The sequence below is a fragment of the Bufo bufo genome, chromosome 1 (genome assembly GCF_905171765.1).
Source record: "Bufo bufo chromosome 1, aBufBuf1.1, whole genome shotgun sequence".
Classification (NCBI taxonomy): Eukaryota; Metazoa; Chordata; class Amphibia; order Anura; family Bufonidae; genus Bufo; species Bufo bufo.
The window spans coordinates 714,640,064-714,658,456 of NC_053389.1; the positions used below are offsets into that span (position 1 = coordinate 714,640,064).

At 40.7% G+C, this 18,393-nt stretch overlaps 1 protein-coding gene across 3 annotated transcripts in view; it reads left to right on the plus strand.

Annotated features, from left to right (window-relative positions):
* The window catches only part of RASL12 (RAS like family 12), a 37,125-nt gene extending 23,439 nt beyond the window's left edge, over positions 1 to 13,686 (plus strand). For 2 of the 3 annotated variants that reach the window (XM_040414273.1, XM_040414271.1), the window contains one exon: positions 12,737 to 13,686. In XM_040414273.1, coding sequence (XP_040270207.1) covers positions 12,737 to 13,124 — 388 coding nt within the window. In that variant the 3' untranslated portion in view covers positions 13,125 to 13,686. The remainder of the gene's footprint in view (positions 1 to 12,736) is intronic. The other variant, XM_040414272.1, reaches the window with a different exon arrangement.
* The last annotated feature ends 4,707 nt before the right edge of the window (positions 13,687 to 18,393 follow it).

The window sequence follows — 18,393 nt, forward strand, 5'->3', positions numbered from 1 at the left end:
TGGGTACGCATCTGAGCCACAAAAAATGTGGCTCGGGTGCGGAGCCAAACAACGTTTGTGTGCATGAGCCCTTAGTTGTCAATTTAATAAAACATTTCCAGGAGGAATAATAGAGTACCAACACAAGGTATAATTGTAAGAAAAGATTCTCCAGAATGTGTTTTATAAGAATTTCAAATGTTTATTAATACAGGGTTGTCAGGAGATGTGGCAGGTGCTACTTAAAGGGGTTCTCCGGAATTAAGAAAATGAAAATACTTAAATATTACTTTAGTATAAATATATTCTCAAATACCGTTCATTATTTATAATTGCTCGTTGTGTTTGGGGAGCAATCATCAGGGGAAAGAAAATGGCCGCTGTCCCATTAGTTCACACAAAACCTGTCCTGATCACACAGGAGGACAATTTACTTTACAACACTGAGGTAAAGAGCTACCTCATCCTCCTCCTCCTCTCAACTTGTCAGGGATTATGATCCTGAATACAGATGATAAGAACTTTAGCTAAATCTCTGGGGAATTTAGTTCATGAGGAGACATGAAGTACAGAGAGGGCAGACAGGACAGACTGTGGTAATGTGTTGCTGTGGTAATGGAGACTGTACCACCTATACTGAACTGAACCAATAGCCCAAAAATCAAGAACTGTACAAGAAAGCTGGATTGCATCTTTCTCTCAAGGGAACGAATGTCCTCAGTGAACAGTTCCAAGTATTTGGTAAGGAGCATTTAAACTAGGAAAGAGTGATAATCCAGCAGTCCGACTGCCCCCCGGAACAATGCCAGAAGATGCCAGTAGCACAAAGGTTAAGAAATGACAAGCTCAGATTCTTGTCTACAAATGCTCACAGTTTAGGGAATAAGATCAATGAACTTGAGGCTATAATGGCATCTGAGAATATAGATTTAGTGGCTGTTACTGAGACATGGTTCAATGGGAGTAATGACTGGGAAATAACAATACCAGGGTTCTCTCTATACAGGAAAGACAGAGAAGGCAAGAAGGGGGAGGGGTGGCCCTGTATATGAAAGATAGCATGAAATCTAATTTGATACAAGTTAGCGAGACCAATTTAGAGTCAGTTTGGGTTACCTTGCAGCTTGATAATCATAAGGTAACTCATGTAGGTGTGATAGATAGACCACCTAGCCAAGTCAAAGAATTAGATGATCTACAAGTTGAGTAAATAGCTAAAATGACATTGAAGGGGGAAGTTATCATTATGGGAGACTTTAATCTTCTTGATGTAAACTGGAAAACCAAAATAGCTAGTTCTGCCAGGAGTACAGATATTCAAAATTCCCTACTGGGATTATCTCTACAGCAAGTAGTTGAGGAGCCAACCTGGAAGGAGGCAATTTTAGATTTAGTATTCACAAATGGGAATTTGGTATCTGATATTACTGTAGTGGAAAGCTTGGGATCTAGTGATCACCATTCAGTGTGGTTTACTATAAGTACAGTGACTCACACCACACAAAAACAAAAGTTTTAGATTTTTGAAAAACTGACTTTTCTAAAATGAGATTAGTGGTATATGAGTCCCTATCAGATTGGAACAGTTTCAATGGAGTCCAGGAGAAATGGGACTACTTAAAAGTGGCACTATTGAAGGCAACAGAAAATTGCATTAGGCTTGTCAGTAAAAGCAAAAAAAGGAAGAGACCACTGTGGCACTCAGCAGAAGTGGCCAAAATCATTAAAAACAAAAAGATAGCATTTAGTAATTATAAAAAAAACAAGGATGACAGGCAAATTTATAAGATTAGGCAGAGAGAGGCCAAACAAGTTATAAGAACTTCTAAAGCACAGGCAGAAGAGAAATTAACTCAGTCAGTGACAAAAGGCGATAAGACATTCTTCAGATACATAAATGAAAAAAGGAACTAAAACAAGGAATTACCAAATTAAAAACAAAAGAAGGAAGGTATATGGAAGAAGATAAAGAACTAGCTGACTGCCTCAATAAATACTTCTGTTCAGTTTTTACAAAGGAAAATGAAGGAAAAGGACCTCAGTTAGGAAAGAAGACTAATGAATCTTTTGATGCATGTGTCTTTACAGAGGAAGAGGTTCTAAGTCAGCTGTCTAAAATCAATACAAATAAGTCACAGGGGCCTGATGGGATACACCCAAAGCTTTTAAAAGAGCTCAGCGGCGAACTAGCAAAACCATTAACAGATTTATTTAACCAATCACTGGCAACAGGAGTCGTACCAGAAGATTGGAAATTGGCAAATGTTGTGCCCATTCACAAGAAAGGTAGTAGGGAGGAATTGAGCAACTATAGGCCAGTAAGCCTGACATCAATAGTGGGGAAATTAATGGAAACCATACTTAAGGAGAGGATTGTGGAACATCTAAAATCCTATGGATTGAAAGATGAAAAACAGCATGGGTTTACTTCAGGAAGATCATGTCAAACTAATCTTATTGATTTTTTTGAGACATCGCTTATCTAGACTTTAGTAAGGCTTTTGATACTGTCCCACGTAGAAGGCTTATCGATAAATTGCAGTCTTTGTGCGTGGACTCCCATATTGTTGAAGGGATTAGGCAGTGGCTGAGGGACAGACAACAGAGGGTTGTAGTCAATGGAGTATATTCAGACCATGGTCTTGTTACCAGTGGGGTACCTTAGGGATCTGTTCTGGGACCCATATTGTTTAATATCTTTATCAGTGAAATTGCAGAAGGCCTCGGTGGTAAGGTTTGTCTTTTTGCTGATGACACAAAGATTTGTAACAGGGTTGATGTTCCTGGAGAGATACACCAAATGGAAAAGGATTTAGGAAAACTAGAGGAATGGTCAAAAATCTGGCAACTAAAATTTAATGTTGATAAGTGCAAGATAATGCACCTGGGGCGTAAAAACCCAGGAGCAGAATATAAAATCAGTGATACAGTCCTAACCTCAGTATCTGAGGAAAGGGATTTAGGGGTCATTATTTCAGAAGACTTAAAGGTAGGCAGACAATGTCATGGAGCAGCAGGAAATGCTAGCAGAATGCTTGGGTGTATAGGGAGAGGCATTACCAGTAGAAAGAGGGAGGTGCTCATGCCGCTCTACAAGGCACTAGTTAGACCTCATTTGGAGTATTGTGCGGAGTACTGGAGACCATATCTCCAGAAGGATATTGATACTTTGGAGAGAGTTCAGAGAAAAGCTACTAAACTAGTACATGGATTGCAGGATAAAACTTACCAGGAAAGATTAAAGGACCTTAACATGTATAGTTTGGGAGAAAGACGAGACAGAGGGGATATGATAGAAACTTTTAATTGCATAAAGGGAATCAACAAGGTAAAAGAGGAGAGAATATTTAAAAGAAGAAAAACTGCTACAAGAGGACACAGTTTTAAATTAGAGGGGCAACAGTTTAAAAGTAATATCAGTAAGTATTACTTTACTGAGAGAGTAGTGGATGCATGGAATAGCCTTCCTGCAGAAGTGGTAGATGCAAATACAGTGAAGGAGTTTAAGCATGCATGGGATAGGCATAAGGCCATCCTTCATATAAGATAGGGCCAAGGGCTATTCATAGTATTCAGTATATTGGGCAGACTAGATGGGCCAAATGGTTTTTATCTGCCGACACATTCTATGTTTCTATGACTAATAAAAATAAAATATCCAAAGTTTATTAATACAGAATATAAAAAAAACTAGATGGTGTCGTTTCTGAAGAAACCACAGGATGTTGGCTTGAAATCTGATTGGCTGTTTGTGGCTCCACCCACTTTTTAAAATTTGAACCCAAGTCACCCAATGACTGACTGTGCCAAATTTGAGAACCCTGCCATTAACAGTCAAAGAGCGGCAGTAATTTAAATTTTCCCATATAAAACGAATGGTTGAAATGTGATGTGAAATGTGGCTGTTAAAGGCTCCACCCACTTTTCCTAAATTCTAACCACACTCACCCAGTGACCCATGGTGCCAGTTTGGGGACTCTGGCTTTCATATTGTAAGAATAACAGCTTTTTACATTTTCTTATTGAAGTCAATAGGGAAAATATGATTGGTTGTTTGTGGCTCCGCCCACTTTTTAAATTTGAATTTCCATCACCCAGTAACCGAATGTACCAAGTTTGAAGACCCTGCCTTTAAAAGTGTAAGAATGGCAGCAATTTAAATATTCACATTGAATAGCACTAGGTAATATTTGATTGGCTGTTTTAAGCTCCGCCCAGTTTTCCAAATTTTAAGCCCAGTCACCCAGTTATGGTCTGTGCCAAGATTGGGAACTCTGGCTTTAAAACTGTGAGAATAGCAGTATTTGAAAGTTTTACATTGAAGTCAATAGGTGAAATCTGATTGGCTGTTTTAGGCTCCACCTACTTTTCCTAAATTTTGACTACAGTCACCCAGTGAGTAATTGTGCTAAGTTTGGGACACTTGGCATTTAAACTTTGATAATAGCAGCAGTTTATCTGCTTTTCATTAAGGGCAAAGGCTGAAATCTGAGTTTTATTGTTTCCTATTGAAAATCATTTAGTGAAATTTGATTAGTTGTTGGTGGCTCCTCCCACTTTTTCTAAATTTGAAGTGGAAACACCCAATGACCACATTTGTGATATTTAAGGTCCATGACATCAATAATGTGAGAATGGCAGCATTTTTAGTTTTTCCCATTTAAATCAATCAAATAAATCTGATATGTTGTTTTTGGCCCCACCCTCTTTTCAGAATTTAATCCTAGTCCTTTAGTGATCAACTGTGCCAAGTTTGAGGACCCTGCCATTAACAGTCTAAGAGCAGCAGCAGTTAAAAATTTTCCCATTTAAACAAATGGCTGAAATTTGATTGGCCGTTGTAGACTCCACCCACTTTTTATAAATGTTAACCCCAGTCACCCAGTGACCCACAGTGCCAAGTTTGAGTATTCTGGCTTAAATACTGTGAGAATGACAGCAATTACAATTTTCTCATTGAAGTTAATAGGGAAAATCTGATTGGTTGTTTGTGGCTCCGCCCACTTTTCAAAGTCCCCAAAATGTGACAGAAATTTTCAGGTTGACCCCATGACTAAGTGACCCAAGTTTGGTGAGTTTAACTTCAAAGCTGTATGAGTGGCAAAAGTTTACAATTTTCCAATGAAAGTCTATGACAAAAAGTGGGGTCTTCGGGGGGCCGCCCCAGGGGCCCGGAGGGTGGGATCGATAAACAAAGCACAAGCAACCTATTTGGGTATGTGCCGAACAAGTGTGCAAAGTTTGGTAATTGCACTCCTAAAACTGTGGGAGAAGTAGCGTATCGAAGATACATTTTCATTGGCCGTTGCTAGCTCCGCCCACATTTGGGTGTCCCCTCAAAATTTACCCTTTTATTCGGGTTGACACCAACAATATGTGGTCCGAGTTTGGGGAGTGTAGCTTCAAAACTGTGCGACTGGGAGCGATTTGAAAATTTTCCCTGTCAAAGTCAATGGCAAAAAAAGGGTCTTCGGTGGTCCGTCGCAGGGGCCCGGAGTGTGGGATCGCTTATTAAAGACCAAGCAACTTACCTCACTATAGGTCGAAGAACTGCGAAAAGTTTGGCATTTGTAACCCCAAAACTGAAGGAGGAGTAGCGTATAGGAAAAGGGGGGGCGGAGAATAATAATAAAACGGAATAATAAGCTGAAACAATCGAATAACAGTATGTTACAGAAGAACAGGATGTTACAGAAGAACAGGATGTTACAGAATAACAGTATTTTACAGAAGAACAGGATGTTACAGAAGAACAGGATGTTACAGAATAACAGTATGTTACAGAAGAACAGGATGTTACAGAAGAACAGTATGTTACAGAAGAACAGGATGCTACAAAAGAACAGGATGTTACAAAAGAACAGGATGTTACAGAAGAACAGTATGTTACAGAAGAACAGGATGCTACAAAAGAACAGGATGTTACAAAAGAACAGGATGTTACAGAAGAACAGGATGTTACAGAAGAACAGGAGGTTACAGAAGAACAGGAGGTTACAGAAGAACAGTATGTTACAGAAGAACAGGATTCTACAGAAGAACAGGATGCTACAGAATAACAGGATGTTACAGGCTTTATCAAGCCAACATACGTAATAATAAAAGTAATGGTGAAGACATTAGTTGGAAGTCCCAACAAAAGAGAGACACCAACAGAGAAACCCCTGTGTATCAGAGACCAACCTAGTAAGTCACCGGATGACATGCCTAGCATGGAGTTACATAACCATGAATAACATATATATATATATATATATACTGTAAGTGTCTATCCTCATGGCAGTATACTATCAACTGTGCAGGTTACATTACTAATAGAAAGGCATAAGTTCAAAGCCTAATAAAATACCCAAAGCACAGATAAAGAAGCCCATAAAGGAAAACAACAAAAGTAATGATGAAAGATGACTAATTGTAATTACCCATAGTAGGCTGGTAACACGGTGCTACCGGCGCTGAACGCTGCCTCGACGCGCATTTCACCAAACCCACGAAGCCATGTTTGGCGAAACGTGCATCGAGGCAGCGTTCTGAGGATAGACACTTTATATGTTATTCATGGTTATGTAACTCCATGCTAGGCTTGTCATCCGGTGACTTACTAGGTTGGTCTCTGATACACAGGGGTTTCTCTGTTGGTGTCTCTCTTTTGTTAGGACTTCCAACTAATGTCTTCACCATTACTTTTATTATTATTTTTGATATTCTGTATTAATAAACTTTGGATATTTTATATTTATTAGTCGTATTTTATTTTTGGGCTATTGGTTCAGTTCAGTATAGGTGGTGTTTAAGCAGTACTAGGCCCAGATGTAATTGTTTATATCATTTACCGAGGTACGGGTTGGTTTACGTAATGGAGACTGTAAACAAGTGCTGCTGCTCATTAGCCACACCTCACCCTCCTCTCATGTCTCCTCATCATCTCCATTCCCACAGAGATTCACCTGTATTCAGGATCATGATTCCTGACAAGCAGAGCAGAGAGGAGGATGAGGCAGCACTATGGCTCATTGTGGTGAAGTAACTTGTCCTCCTGTGTGATTAGGACAGGTTTTGTGTGTACTGATAGGACGGCAGACATTTTATTTCTCCTAATGATTGTTCCCTAGACAATTTGTGAATATATTTATTATAAAATAATATTTAAGTATTTTCATTTTTTTAATTCCTGGACAACCCCTTTAAAGAGCATCTGTCTTTAGGAGCAACCCTATTAAACCACATATATTGTCTGGTAGGGTTTATCCTGATGATTAAAATGATACCTGTCATGCGAAAATCGGTTGTGTTGGGAAAAAAGACTTTTATTCTTTATGCAAATAAGGCTTTCAGTGCACCGAGAGGTGTAGCCGCCACTAGAAAAACTTAGGAGCTCAGGTGCACTAAGGGGCTAGGGCCCACCCACTGGGGCTCCAAAGCCCTAATTTGCATAAAGAATAGAAGCCTTTTTTCCTCTGGAAAGCCACCACCAATTTTCACAAAACAAGTATCATATTAAACAGCAGGATCTATCCTACCAGGCCTTATTTAACCGGGTTGATCCTGCTGACGGGTACTCTTTAAAGGTTTTAAACACACATTACTCAAATAATACTCTAGGTAGTAGGTACCAAATGGTTACCACAGATGGTAAAATAACAGAAAATAAAGCTTTAATTTCTTAGCCTTTTGAGATTGTTTAGGGATTAAAAAATTCCCTTTTGCTGAGTTTTACTTATAAGTGAAAAACAAAGATGAATTCACTGGTTTTAAACATTGTTCATTATAAAGTTTCCTTTAAAAAAAAACAAAAAAAAAACAACAACATAAAATTTACGATCAGTGGTGTACTTTGCATGGAGGCAGACCACCTGACTGGCGCCAGGGCAAGAGGAGGAAGCACTGCATTTTCTAGAAGCCTCCAGTAGAGGGAGCGTAGAGCAGAGAGATGCTTACAGCATACATAATGGTAATTGTTTACATTTCTATACACTGAGCTACCCCTAGTAGTGGCGGCAGGCAGATATATATATATTTTTTATAAATTCTTTTATTTAACTTTTTGCAAAATAAAAAAGATATATATCAGAATTCCAAACAATGGCACTCAGGCAGCTAAACATAAGTCAGATAAAGTGGGTGAGGTGGAGGGCAACATTTTTTTTTACTACAGTTTATTTTATTTTTTTATTTTTTCGACTTTGACAAAAAAGTGTAAATTTGTTAGAAATCTGGGGATTTGCACTTTACATTCTGCTTTGCCAAGGAGTGTCAGAAACATGTTGGTCGTGGGAAACTAGGTGGTGGGAGGCCCATACTAAGTTTTGTTATGGACCCTATGAGATTTTTGTATGACCCTGTATCTACAAGCCTTTTATTTTACCATTAAGGTCTCATTTAGAAGTTTTTTCATCCCTTGAAAACTTCTGTAAGCTACATGATTTCAAATAGTGGCCAGCTAGACAGAAAGTGGAGTGGTTGGTTGCTAGACAAGCTGAACTACAAGCTAAACTATTAGTAATTACTAGTAGTGGTAGCAGTATACATTATACTGTATCTATCCAGTTACCACAGTGGAGTTATGCTTTACTGCATATAATTGTACTGCACTGAACACTGTATATATCAATGGCCAACAAACCAACATGCCTTCTGACATTTTCTGATATCTTCGTCTGCATTGCTGTAAGTTGCTTGTCTGATCTTCTGCTGCTTGGTTCTTATTTATTACCTGATTGTATGATGCTTTTTCTCTATCTTCTGCCTATTCCTGTCCATGTACAGTAGGTCCTTTGCTCTTCTACTCTCTCCATTCAGAATCATTGCTTATATTCAACAAGTGCAGGTATCAAAATGTGTTTTACACCTTCTTTCACTACTGTTTTAGAAAGATTTAAAGTGTAACTGTCATTTTTTTATTTGCTAGTTTATTAGAGCTAGGCACGTATACTTGAGTACTTGAGTTAGTCTGTCAATAATTGTCAAAAGATCTGTAATCACCTAATAACAGCATTCATTAATGTCGCCTGTCTCTTTCCACTAGTCCCTTAAAAGACTGCTGCTATGGCTTTTCTGTTCTCCCTTTAGTGTAAACAGAAGACAGAGGGGCGGTCCACCACACCGCATGCCTGCATTAGGCTTCAGAGTGAGGAGGCGTGTCTCTCGGTACTCCAATCTGATTGGTTGTCAGGAAGCTACTGGCTAAACCAAGTGTGTATAGGAAGTGAGGGAAGGCAGATTTGGCCTCAGAACTGACAAAGGAGTCATCTTGAGAAGATCCTCATATTGTAGGGTTTAAAACAGCCATAACTGAGGGAAAAGCTCAAGAAAACAGTGGTATGTGAAGAAACGAAAGACTGCTTTATGCATAATTCTGCACCAGCAGTAAAATTGTTTTTTTAATGAAAACATGACAGTTACACTTTAACTTTTCTAAGGATGACCCATGTCCATTGATTCTTGTCGGTAAATTTGCATTGCATGTTTTAGCCTGGTAACATGGCCCCACTACTGTGACCTTTCCTTCATAGTTGGTCAGTTGTTCATTGAAGGGCTCTGGGTGTAGGACTGGTTAGAGTTACATTATCCATTAACCCATTAAGGATTAGCACAAGAAAATATGTTTTCCCAGCTCACCCACACATAGAAGCAGCTCAATCATAGTAGATCCTAGAGCTGTGCATGAGAAGAGGGAGTACCACACCTGTAAACACCATCTGGAAGTCCACAACCATGAACCGGACACTCTTGGTAATTGGAAACACTTTCATAAATTAAAATCCAGTAAAGTTCATCCCAGGTTATAGACACGTTTTAAGCCTCATGGAAGAGCTCTTAATCATAACATCATAACCCGTCCGCCGCGCACCACGAATCGTGACTCAATTCTCCTTCCTCCAGAGACTGTACTGCCAGCGACCCTCCCCCAAGCTCCTGAGGGGGAGGGGGGTGGATTCCTGAAGACGTGCCCGCCGTCCACATGCATCCCTGTCTCCTATCTCCTATACCCAACCTTCTAACCTCACGCTCCTGCTCCACAGCCACGAACTGCATCCCTGCTCAACTCGGTGTCCCCCACATGAAGCCGCACAGTGGGCGGGGCATATACCGCTCCCACAGCCGGCACACAGCCAGACAGACGCTGGCCCCCTACTATAGGCCGCGACGCAGACCCGGCATTCCCAGCTGTATGTCTCCCATCCTGCGCCTGCAGAGAAAGCCGTCGGCCTCCGATACAGGGTGAGGTGCCACCCGCTCACTCTCCGCTGCCTCACCTGCAGGAAGGCCCCCACTGCCAGTCAGCAGGGCCACGTCAGAAGACGAACCCCCTCCCGACCTCCTCCAACTGCTGCCGCTGGTAAGTCACTGATGGCTCTCTCCTTGCGCCGGACATCCCGCGAGGAGAATGCCACTCCCCTGCGTGACTCCCCCCTGACTAGTATGGGAGGATGGGAACTAGCCCTACCTTCTCCCACCAGTTCGCAATGCGGTGCTGGATTCCTCCCGCTGCGACGGAATGCCAAAGGAGCAGCAGACACAGTCGACCGCAGCGGAGGCTCCCTGGTGGGGCTCCTCAAGCGTCGCCGAACCCGGGGGGTTGCCTCTGGGCTCAAACGTTCAGGAGGCACTGACCACCTTGCCCTCATCCTTCCTATGGGGGTTAATTGGGGCACTGCAGGTGCAGTGCCCCAATTAACGCTATCTGAATATTCCTTTGCAACCACTCTGTACCATGCTGCTCAGCTGCAGCCCTTACCGCCACCATTATCTCATCCAAAGAAGCCTTATTCCACTCACACAACTCTCACAGTTAGCTCTCAGCCACTGACAAAACACCCCCCATCACCAGTTTATATACAGCCCGCCAAACCCTGACTGAACACCACCCCCTTTACTACCAATCAGCTTCCCTCACTACATTTAAAACCATTAACCCTACCTAGCCTTCTGTCTTCCCCCTAAGTAAAGCCGCACTACGCTACGGCTACGCCCCGGTCCATTGCTCTTCTTCTTACTAGTGGAATACTACAGGGTGGGCCATTTATATGGATACACCTTAATAAAATGGGAATGGTTGGTGATATTAACTTCCTGTTTGTGACACATTAGTATATGTGAGGGGGGAAACTTTTCAAGATGGGTGGTGACCATGGCGGACATTTTGAAGTCGGCCATTTTGAATCCAACTTTAGTTTTTTCAATAGGAAGAGGGTCATTTGACACATCAAACTTATTGGGAATTTCACAAGAAAAGCAATGGTGTGCTTGGTTTTAACGTAACTTTATTCTTTCATGAGTTATTTACAAGTTTCTGACCACTTACAAAATGTGTTCAATGTGCTGCCCATTGTGTTGGATTGTCAATGCAACCCTCTTCTCCCACTCTTCACACACTGATAGCAACACCGCAGGAGAAATGCTAGCACAGGCTTCCAGTATCCGTAGTTTCAGGTGCTGCACATCTCGTATCATCTGAAGGCAATTGTCTATGCTGTGAAGATACGAGATGTGCAGCACCTGAAACTACGGATACTGGAAGCCTGTGCTAGCATTTCTCCTGCGGTGTTGCTATCAGTGTGTGAAGAGTGGGAGAAGAGGGTTGCATTGACAATCCAACACAATGGGCAGCACATTGAACACATTTTATAAGTGGTCAGAAACTTGTAAATAACTCATGAAAGAATAAAGTTACGTTAAAACCAAGCACACCATTGTTTTTCTTGTGAAATTCCCAATAAGTTTGATGTGTCACATGACCCTCTTCCTATTGAAAAAACAAAAGTTGGATTCAAAATGGCCGACTTCAAAATGGCCGCCATGGTCACCACCCATCTTTAAAAGTTTCCCCCCTCACATATACTAATATGCCACAAACAGGAAGTTAATATCACCAACCATTCCCATTTTATTAAGGTGTATCCATATAAATGGCCCACCCTGTACTTTTTTTGTTTGTTCTTTTTTTGATCTCCAATTATGCCTCTTAGGCTTCAGCACATGGCAGACACAGACGCTATTGTTAGACCCCAGCTGCTATAACAGGCCATTGGCATCTCACTATTGTGAAGGAAGAGGTGGCAGAGGGAGCCCGCTCCCTGTGTCTCTCTCCACATAGATGCTGCAATCAGCACAAACCGCCTCATATAGGGGTTTAATGACCAGGACTGCTGTTGTCCTGGGAATAGGTCATCAGTATCTTTACACTGCACAAACCCTTTAATTTATACTTCCAAGATAATGTCATGTCATCCTTAAAGGGGATGTACAAGATCAGGAACACATAGCTTTCTTTCACAAACACCACCACACCCGTCCCATCAGTTTTGTCTGGTATTGAAGCTAAGCTTTATTAATGTGAATGAGGTTGAGCTGCGATATCACACGCAACATGTGGACTGGTGTAGAACTATATATATATATTTTTTTTTTTTTGCACAACTCCCAATTCCAATGTCAAATTTTTTTATTATAAATAAATAATTGTCAAAGGATCTCAGAGCTCTTTAATTGTAAGAGTAAGGAGTTTTGATGGTGGGAGGAAGGAAATATGTTGCCCTATATTCATAATGATTCATATAATATCCACAGTCTGTCAGGTACCTGGATTTCAAACAAAAATAACATTCAAATATCCCTAGAATGAAGAACATAAGAGAAGTTGTGGATTATATGTGTTGGCAGATAGGGAAAGGTGAATTTACTGGTCACATTCTTTAATGTAATGCTCACTGTCATATTACAGATAACTAAGAGGTATTTCTGTGTCCTTTCTCAGACAGGTCAGTATAGCAGATGGTTCTGCTCTGGCGTCCCGTCATGGCTGCCTCTTTCGTGAAGTGTCTGCTTGTTTGGATTTCCGGTTGGTGCAGAAAGTGTTTTATGATGCCATACAGGAGGTGAGGAGAGAAGCAGAAAGATGCGCATCTTTAAGACCACCACTATACATCACTGAGGAGAGGGCACTGCTTGGGTTGCCTCCCATGTCCTCTTCTTCTCCCTCCAGTCGCCATGGAATGCCTACACTCAGCACTTTGTCCCCTCTGGGCTACAAGGAGATTCCCTCTGTGGCTCAAGCCAAACTTGTCACCGTGAAGTCGTCTAGAGCAATGAGCAAACGCAAGGCACCCACGCTGACTCTCCTTAAGGGTTTCAAGATATTTTAATGCCAAAAAGATCAAATATAAGAATCAATCAAAATACGTACTTGTCCTCTATTTATAATATGGATTATAGACTACTTTGGATGATGATAAGATGGCCTATTGGCCCAATCAATTTGCCTTTTAAGTTAAAATTTAGACAATGCAGTCAAGAGCAAAATATGGTGTCAAGCCTAAAATTGTTTTTCTCCTAAACTTATTTGGTAAAATCTGACTAATTACAGAGACAGTGATGGAAAAATAGCCTTGCTTTCCTGTGGTCGAGCCTCTTCACCTCTTCTCAGCTGTCACAGTGCCAGTCTAGGCTTGAGTCTTCATTTATGACAGACTGGTTGTCTGTCTAAACCGGTTAACTTGTCACTTTAAACCAGTACTCTCCAAGTCTTCAGCTCAAGGCCACGGTGACACTGAGAGGAGGGCAGTGAAGAGAGAAGCTTGGGGTACTAGGCTACTTTCACACTCACGTTTGGTGTGGATCCGACATGGATCTGCACAGATGGATCCTTTCAGATAATACAAACGTCTGAATCCATTCAGAACGGATCCGTTTGTATTATCTTTAACATAGCCAAGACGGATCCATCTTGAACACCATTGAAAGTCAGTGGAGGACGGATCCGTTTTCTATTGTGCCAGAGTCTTCATAGAAAATGGATCCGTCCCCATTGACTTACATTGTGTGTTAGAACGGATCCGCTTGGCTCAGTTTCGTCAGACGGACACCAAAACGCTGCAAGCAGTGTTTTGGTGTCTGCCTCCAAATTGATGCATTCTGAGCGGATCCTTTTCCATTCAGAATGCATTAGGGCAAAACTGATCTGTTTTGGACCGCTTGTGAGAGCCCTGAACGGATCTCACAAACGGAAAGCCAAAACGCCTGTGTGAAAGTAGAAAATACTCTTACTCCATTGCTGTGTTCACATCTGCGTTGTGTATTTTCAGGAGCTCCAACATTTTTGACAGCAGAAACAACAAAGTCTGCTGTAAAAAAAAATCAACAGAAACCTGATGGGCCCAAATATAAGTCAATGGCATCAGTCAAGATTTATTGGGATCTGTTTGCAAATGGATCATTCATAGATGTCTTTGCTTTTTCATGAATGAAAGCCAAGACTCTAGTGTGAACAGAGAGTATCTCTTACTGCTACATAAATCCAATTTTAGAAAAATTAAATTTAGTTGGAAGATCTTCATTTGATACACCAGCTTTACACTGCAGCTTTATACTCCAGGGGACAGTTTATTTTATTTATCGGCAGAAATTTAGATGTTTACTTGAAACATGGAAGGATGATGAGGAAGGTCATCCTTAAGCATGAATGCTATGTGCTCATATGTGTTATATATTCCCAGATCTGGGAAGAACATAGTGTAAACCCAATGGAATTATATGTCAAAGCCTTTGTAAGTCTACACCGAATACTAAAGTCCAGATGTTCAGATGACACTTTTTGCTAACCATTCATCTCACACTATGCTATCAGAGAGTGGTGTTTGGTTCTGAACTGTGATGAGCAGATGGAATGCACTTGCTGCCTGCTGTTGACAACTGAGGCTTGCTCAGCTGCCAACTTCTGTTATACACAACATCCATCAAGGGAAGACTTCCAATGTGGAGCATCCTCCATCTGTTAATACTTTTTATTATCAGTGTCTGAGGAAAGACCATTTACAATGCATCTGGAAAGTCTTTACAGTAAGACCCTTTCACATTTTTCACATTTTATGTTGCGGCCCTGTGGTTAAATAAAAAATATTCAAGTTTTTCCCCCAATCTGCATTCAGTAGCACATAATGAGAAAGTGAAAACAGAAATTTAAACAATTTGAATAATTTATTAAAATGGAAAAACTAAAATTTTGCATAGTCATAGTCATAAATAGACCCTTTGCCATGACACTTGAACATTTCTCTTGATGATCTGTGAGATGTTTCTACTTCTTGATTAGAGTCCACCCATTGTAAATGCCGTTGATTTGACATGAGTTGTAGATAAGGTCTCACAGCTGACAATGCATATCAAAGCAATAACAAAGCCATGTGGTGGGAAGAAAAGAACTGCGCTGTAGAGCTCAAAGACAGGAATGCATGGAGGCACCCTGGGGAAGTGTACAAAAATGTCTGCTGCACTGAAATTTGCCAAGATCACAGTGGCCTCTATATTTCTAAATAGAAGAAGTTTGGAACAATCAGGACTCTTCCTACAGATGGCCACCTCACCAAACTAAGTAATTGTGGGAGAAGCACCTTGGTGACCAAGAACTCAATGGTCACTCTGGCTGAGCTCCAAAGATGCTGTGTGCAGATGGGGGAAACTTCTAAAAGGTCAACCATCACTGAAGCACACCACCATCATCATGTCTGAGGGAAACCAGGCACTGCTCATAACCTGCCCAAAACAACCCTCACAGTTAAGCATTGTGGTGGCAGCATCATGCTGTGAGTATGCTTTTCAGTGGCTGGGACAGGGAGACCGGTCAGGGTTGAGGGAAAGGTGAATGGAGAAAAGTACAGATATATAAAAAAATGGAAACCTCATTCAGTGAACTCTGGACCTCAGATTGGGTTTAAGGTTCATCTTCCAACAAGACAATGACCCTAAGCACACAGCCAAGACAACACAAGAGTGGTTTGAGGACAAGTCTGTGAATGTCCTAGAGTGGCTTAGCCAGAGCCCTGACTTGAAACCAATCGAACAAATCTGGAGAGACTTGAAAATAACTGTCCACCAAAGGTCCCTTTCCAACCTGACAGAGCTTCAGAGCAGGATCTGCGGAGAAGAATGGCAGAAAATCGCCAAATCCAAGTGGCATCATACCCAATAAGACTGGAGGCTGTAATCGCTGCCAAAGGTACTTTAACTAAGTTCAGAGTAATGGGTCTGAATACTTATGTCAATGCAATATTTTAGTTTTTCCTTTTCAATAAATTAGCAAAAATTTCTGAAATTCTGTTTTCAGTTTGTCATTAAAGAAGACTTTAACTGGTTCTGAGATATTAATACCTGCCACTGTAGGGCCTGTTTAGGAGATGCGATATTGCTATTTTTTTTCAGATATACTGCTCCATTGTGGCGCTGTGGCTAATCAATAGCATCGATACATGGAGGAAGAGACAGCCGCGTTTCTTAGAGTGACGCGGTCACTGCTGTGATTGGACAGCTCACAGCTAGGAAGAAGGAGACGCCCCTGAGAAATGTGGCTATCTTCTCCTCCCTGTATTGATGCTATTGATTAGCAGGTGCCAGGTATTAATATTGTAACCTCAGAACCGGTGAAAGGTTCTCTTTAAGGGATATTGAGTGCAGAATGATGGAAAAAAACGTGATTTTTTTTTAGCACAAAACCGCAATATAATGTGAAAATAGGAAAAAAAGTGAGAGGATCTGAAGATTTTACGAATGCATTGTCCATGCATTTCTCTGTTTGTCCTCAATCCTTTAGTCAGCTGCATGCAACACCACCTTTCCAAGCATTTCTAGGGTCATCAGAACCAAAGGCCTTAACATTCTATTTTCTGAGATTTTGTTGGTCCCAAAAATAGTGCCATACAATGCTCAAACAATTAATAATAATGCCATACAATAGCTGTCAAGCAATACTAGATACAACCTGGCAGAACTTCAGATGTTTGTACACCTTGCTTACTGTTTCTTACTCTTTCCCACCCAACAACCTTCCCCTGCCACCATATAGGCCTCCAAACAACAGCCACAATCCATTCCCTCCATGTTATCCTTCTGAGAAAGGCTTGTGCATTGGTACCACCATTTGATGCCCTCTTCACCCTATAACCCTGCAACTAAGCATGGCTGCCTTACCACTCATGGGATCAGAAGCTGGAAATATTTTCCACTGACAATTAACCCTTATCTACAGGTTTTCTTTCATTTGGGAAATATGCCCTATCAGCCACTTGGCAAACCAGATTTCCACACAGCAGTGGTACTGGTGTGCACCTGTATTTAGGAGTTGCAGTGCCACACTTTGACTGGTGGCAATGACAGCTCTATATACAAAAGTGATACTATTATCTAAGTAATTGTAATTGTGGTCTTGAGCGTTGGGCTCAGCACTTGAAGTCGTAGGTACAGGTGCCAGGTGCCTCAATTTATTATTGTTACTTGTATATGTACAATATTAGGATGCAATGTGTCCCCCAAAAATTATATAATCTGTTCCTTAAAGAATATAAAGTTTAAAATGTTTTTCTTTTGAAGGAAAGATTTTTAGGTTTGTAAAATGCACATGTACCATACACCAGTTTAGCGCTAGTGACTTCTTATGTTTGCACAATTTTCTCCCCTTCGTTATTATCAATGACTGTAAAGAATAAATGAATAAAATATGTATGGTGTGACAGGTGAAAAGCTAAACCCTGAAGCAATTCTCGCAGACTTTTATATTTGACTGAATACACTAGTTCTGTAAATTTTAAAACAAAAATGAAAGGTGTTGGCACTTTACAAATAAATCTATAAGAATAAAGTCAATTTGTAATGTCCAGGACACCTGTTTCAAATTCATTAAATTTCATAAGAAATCATAAGATGTCTGTCTAACTAGCTGTCATAAGGACCTCATTAATGTATATCAGTAGTCCCCAGTGAGTGAATGTCCTGACTTGTGACCATGAACAATTTTGCAGACGTGTACCAGCCACCGAACAGTACCAATGTCAAACTTCCAATGTCATGGTTTTTTGCTTTTCACATTTAATATAAGTCTCCTTACTATTCTGAGTGGAACATGACTTCCGACTATCACTTAATGCTAAATGTGGCTCATAAGGTACAAAAGGTTGGGGACCTTTGCTGTATATGTTACAAATTGCTTAAAGGGAAACTCCACTGTTATGTAACCAAGGGGATTTGAGACACTTTCATACAGATATATTTCTTCCCATGACAGCCGGTGATGTTATGTAACACCAAAGAAAAACACCCAGACGACACGCTTAAAGTGAAACTGTCATTCTTTTTTTAATTTTTGTAACGTATTGGGGCAATGATCCTAACAATTTTTGTAATATACTTTAATTACTGAAATGGTACATTTCTATTAGAAAAATAGCTCTAAAGTGGCCCATTTTGAGCCTTAGCAATGCTCCTCTGGCTTCTGTTTACATAACAGTGAAGACTTGCTCAACACTGACTGTGTTATGTAAACAGAAGACAGAGGAGCGTTGCTAAGGCTAAAAATGGGCCACTTTAGAGCTATTTTTCTAATTGAAATGTATGATTTCAGTAATTAAAGTATATTACAAAAATGGT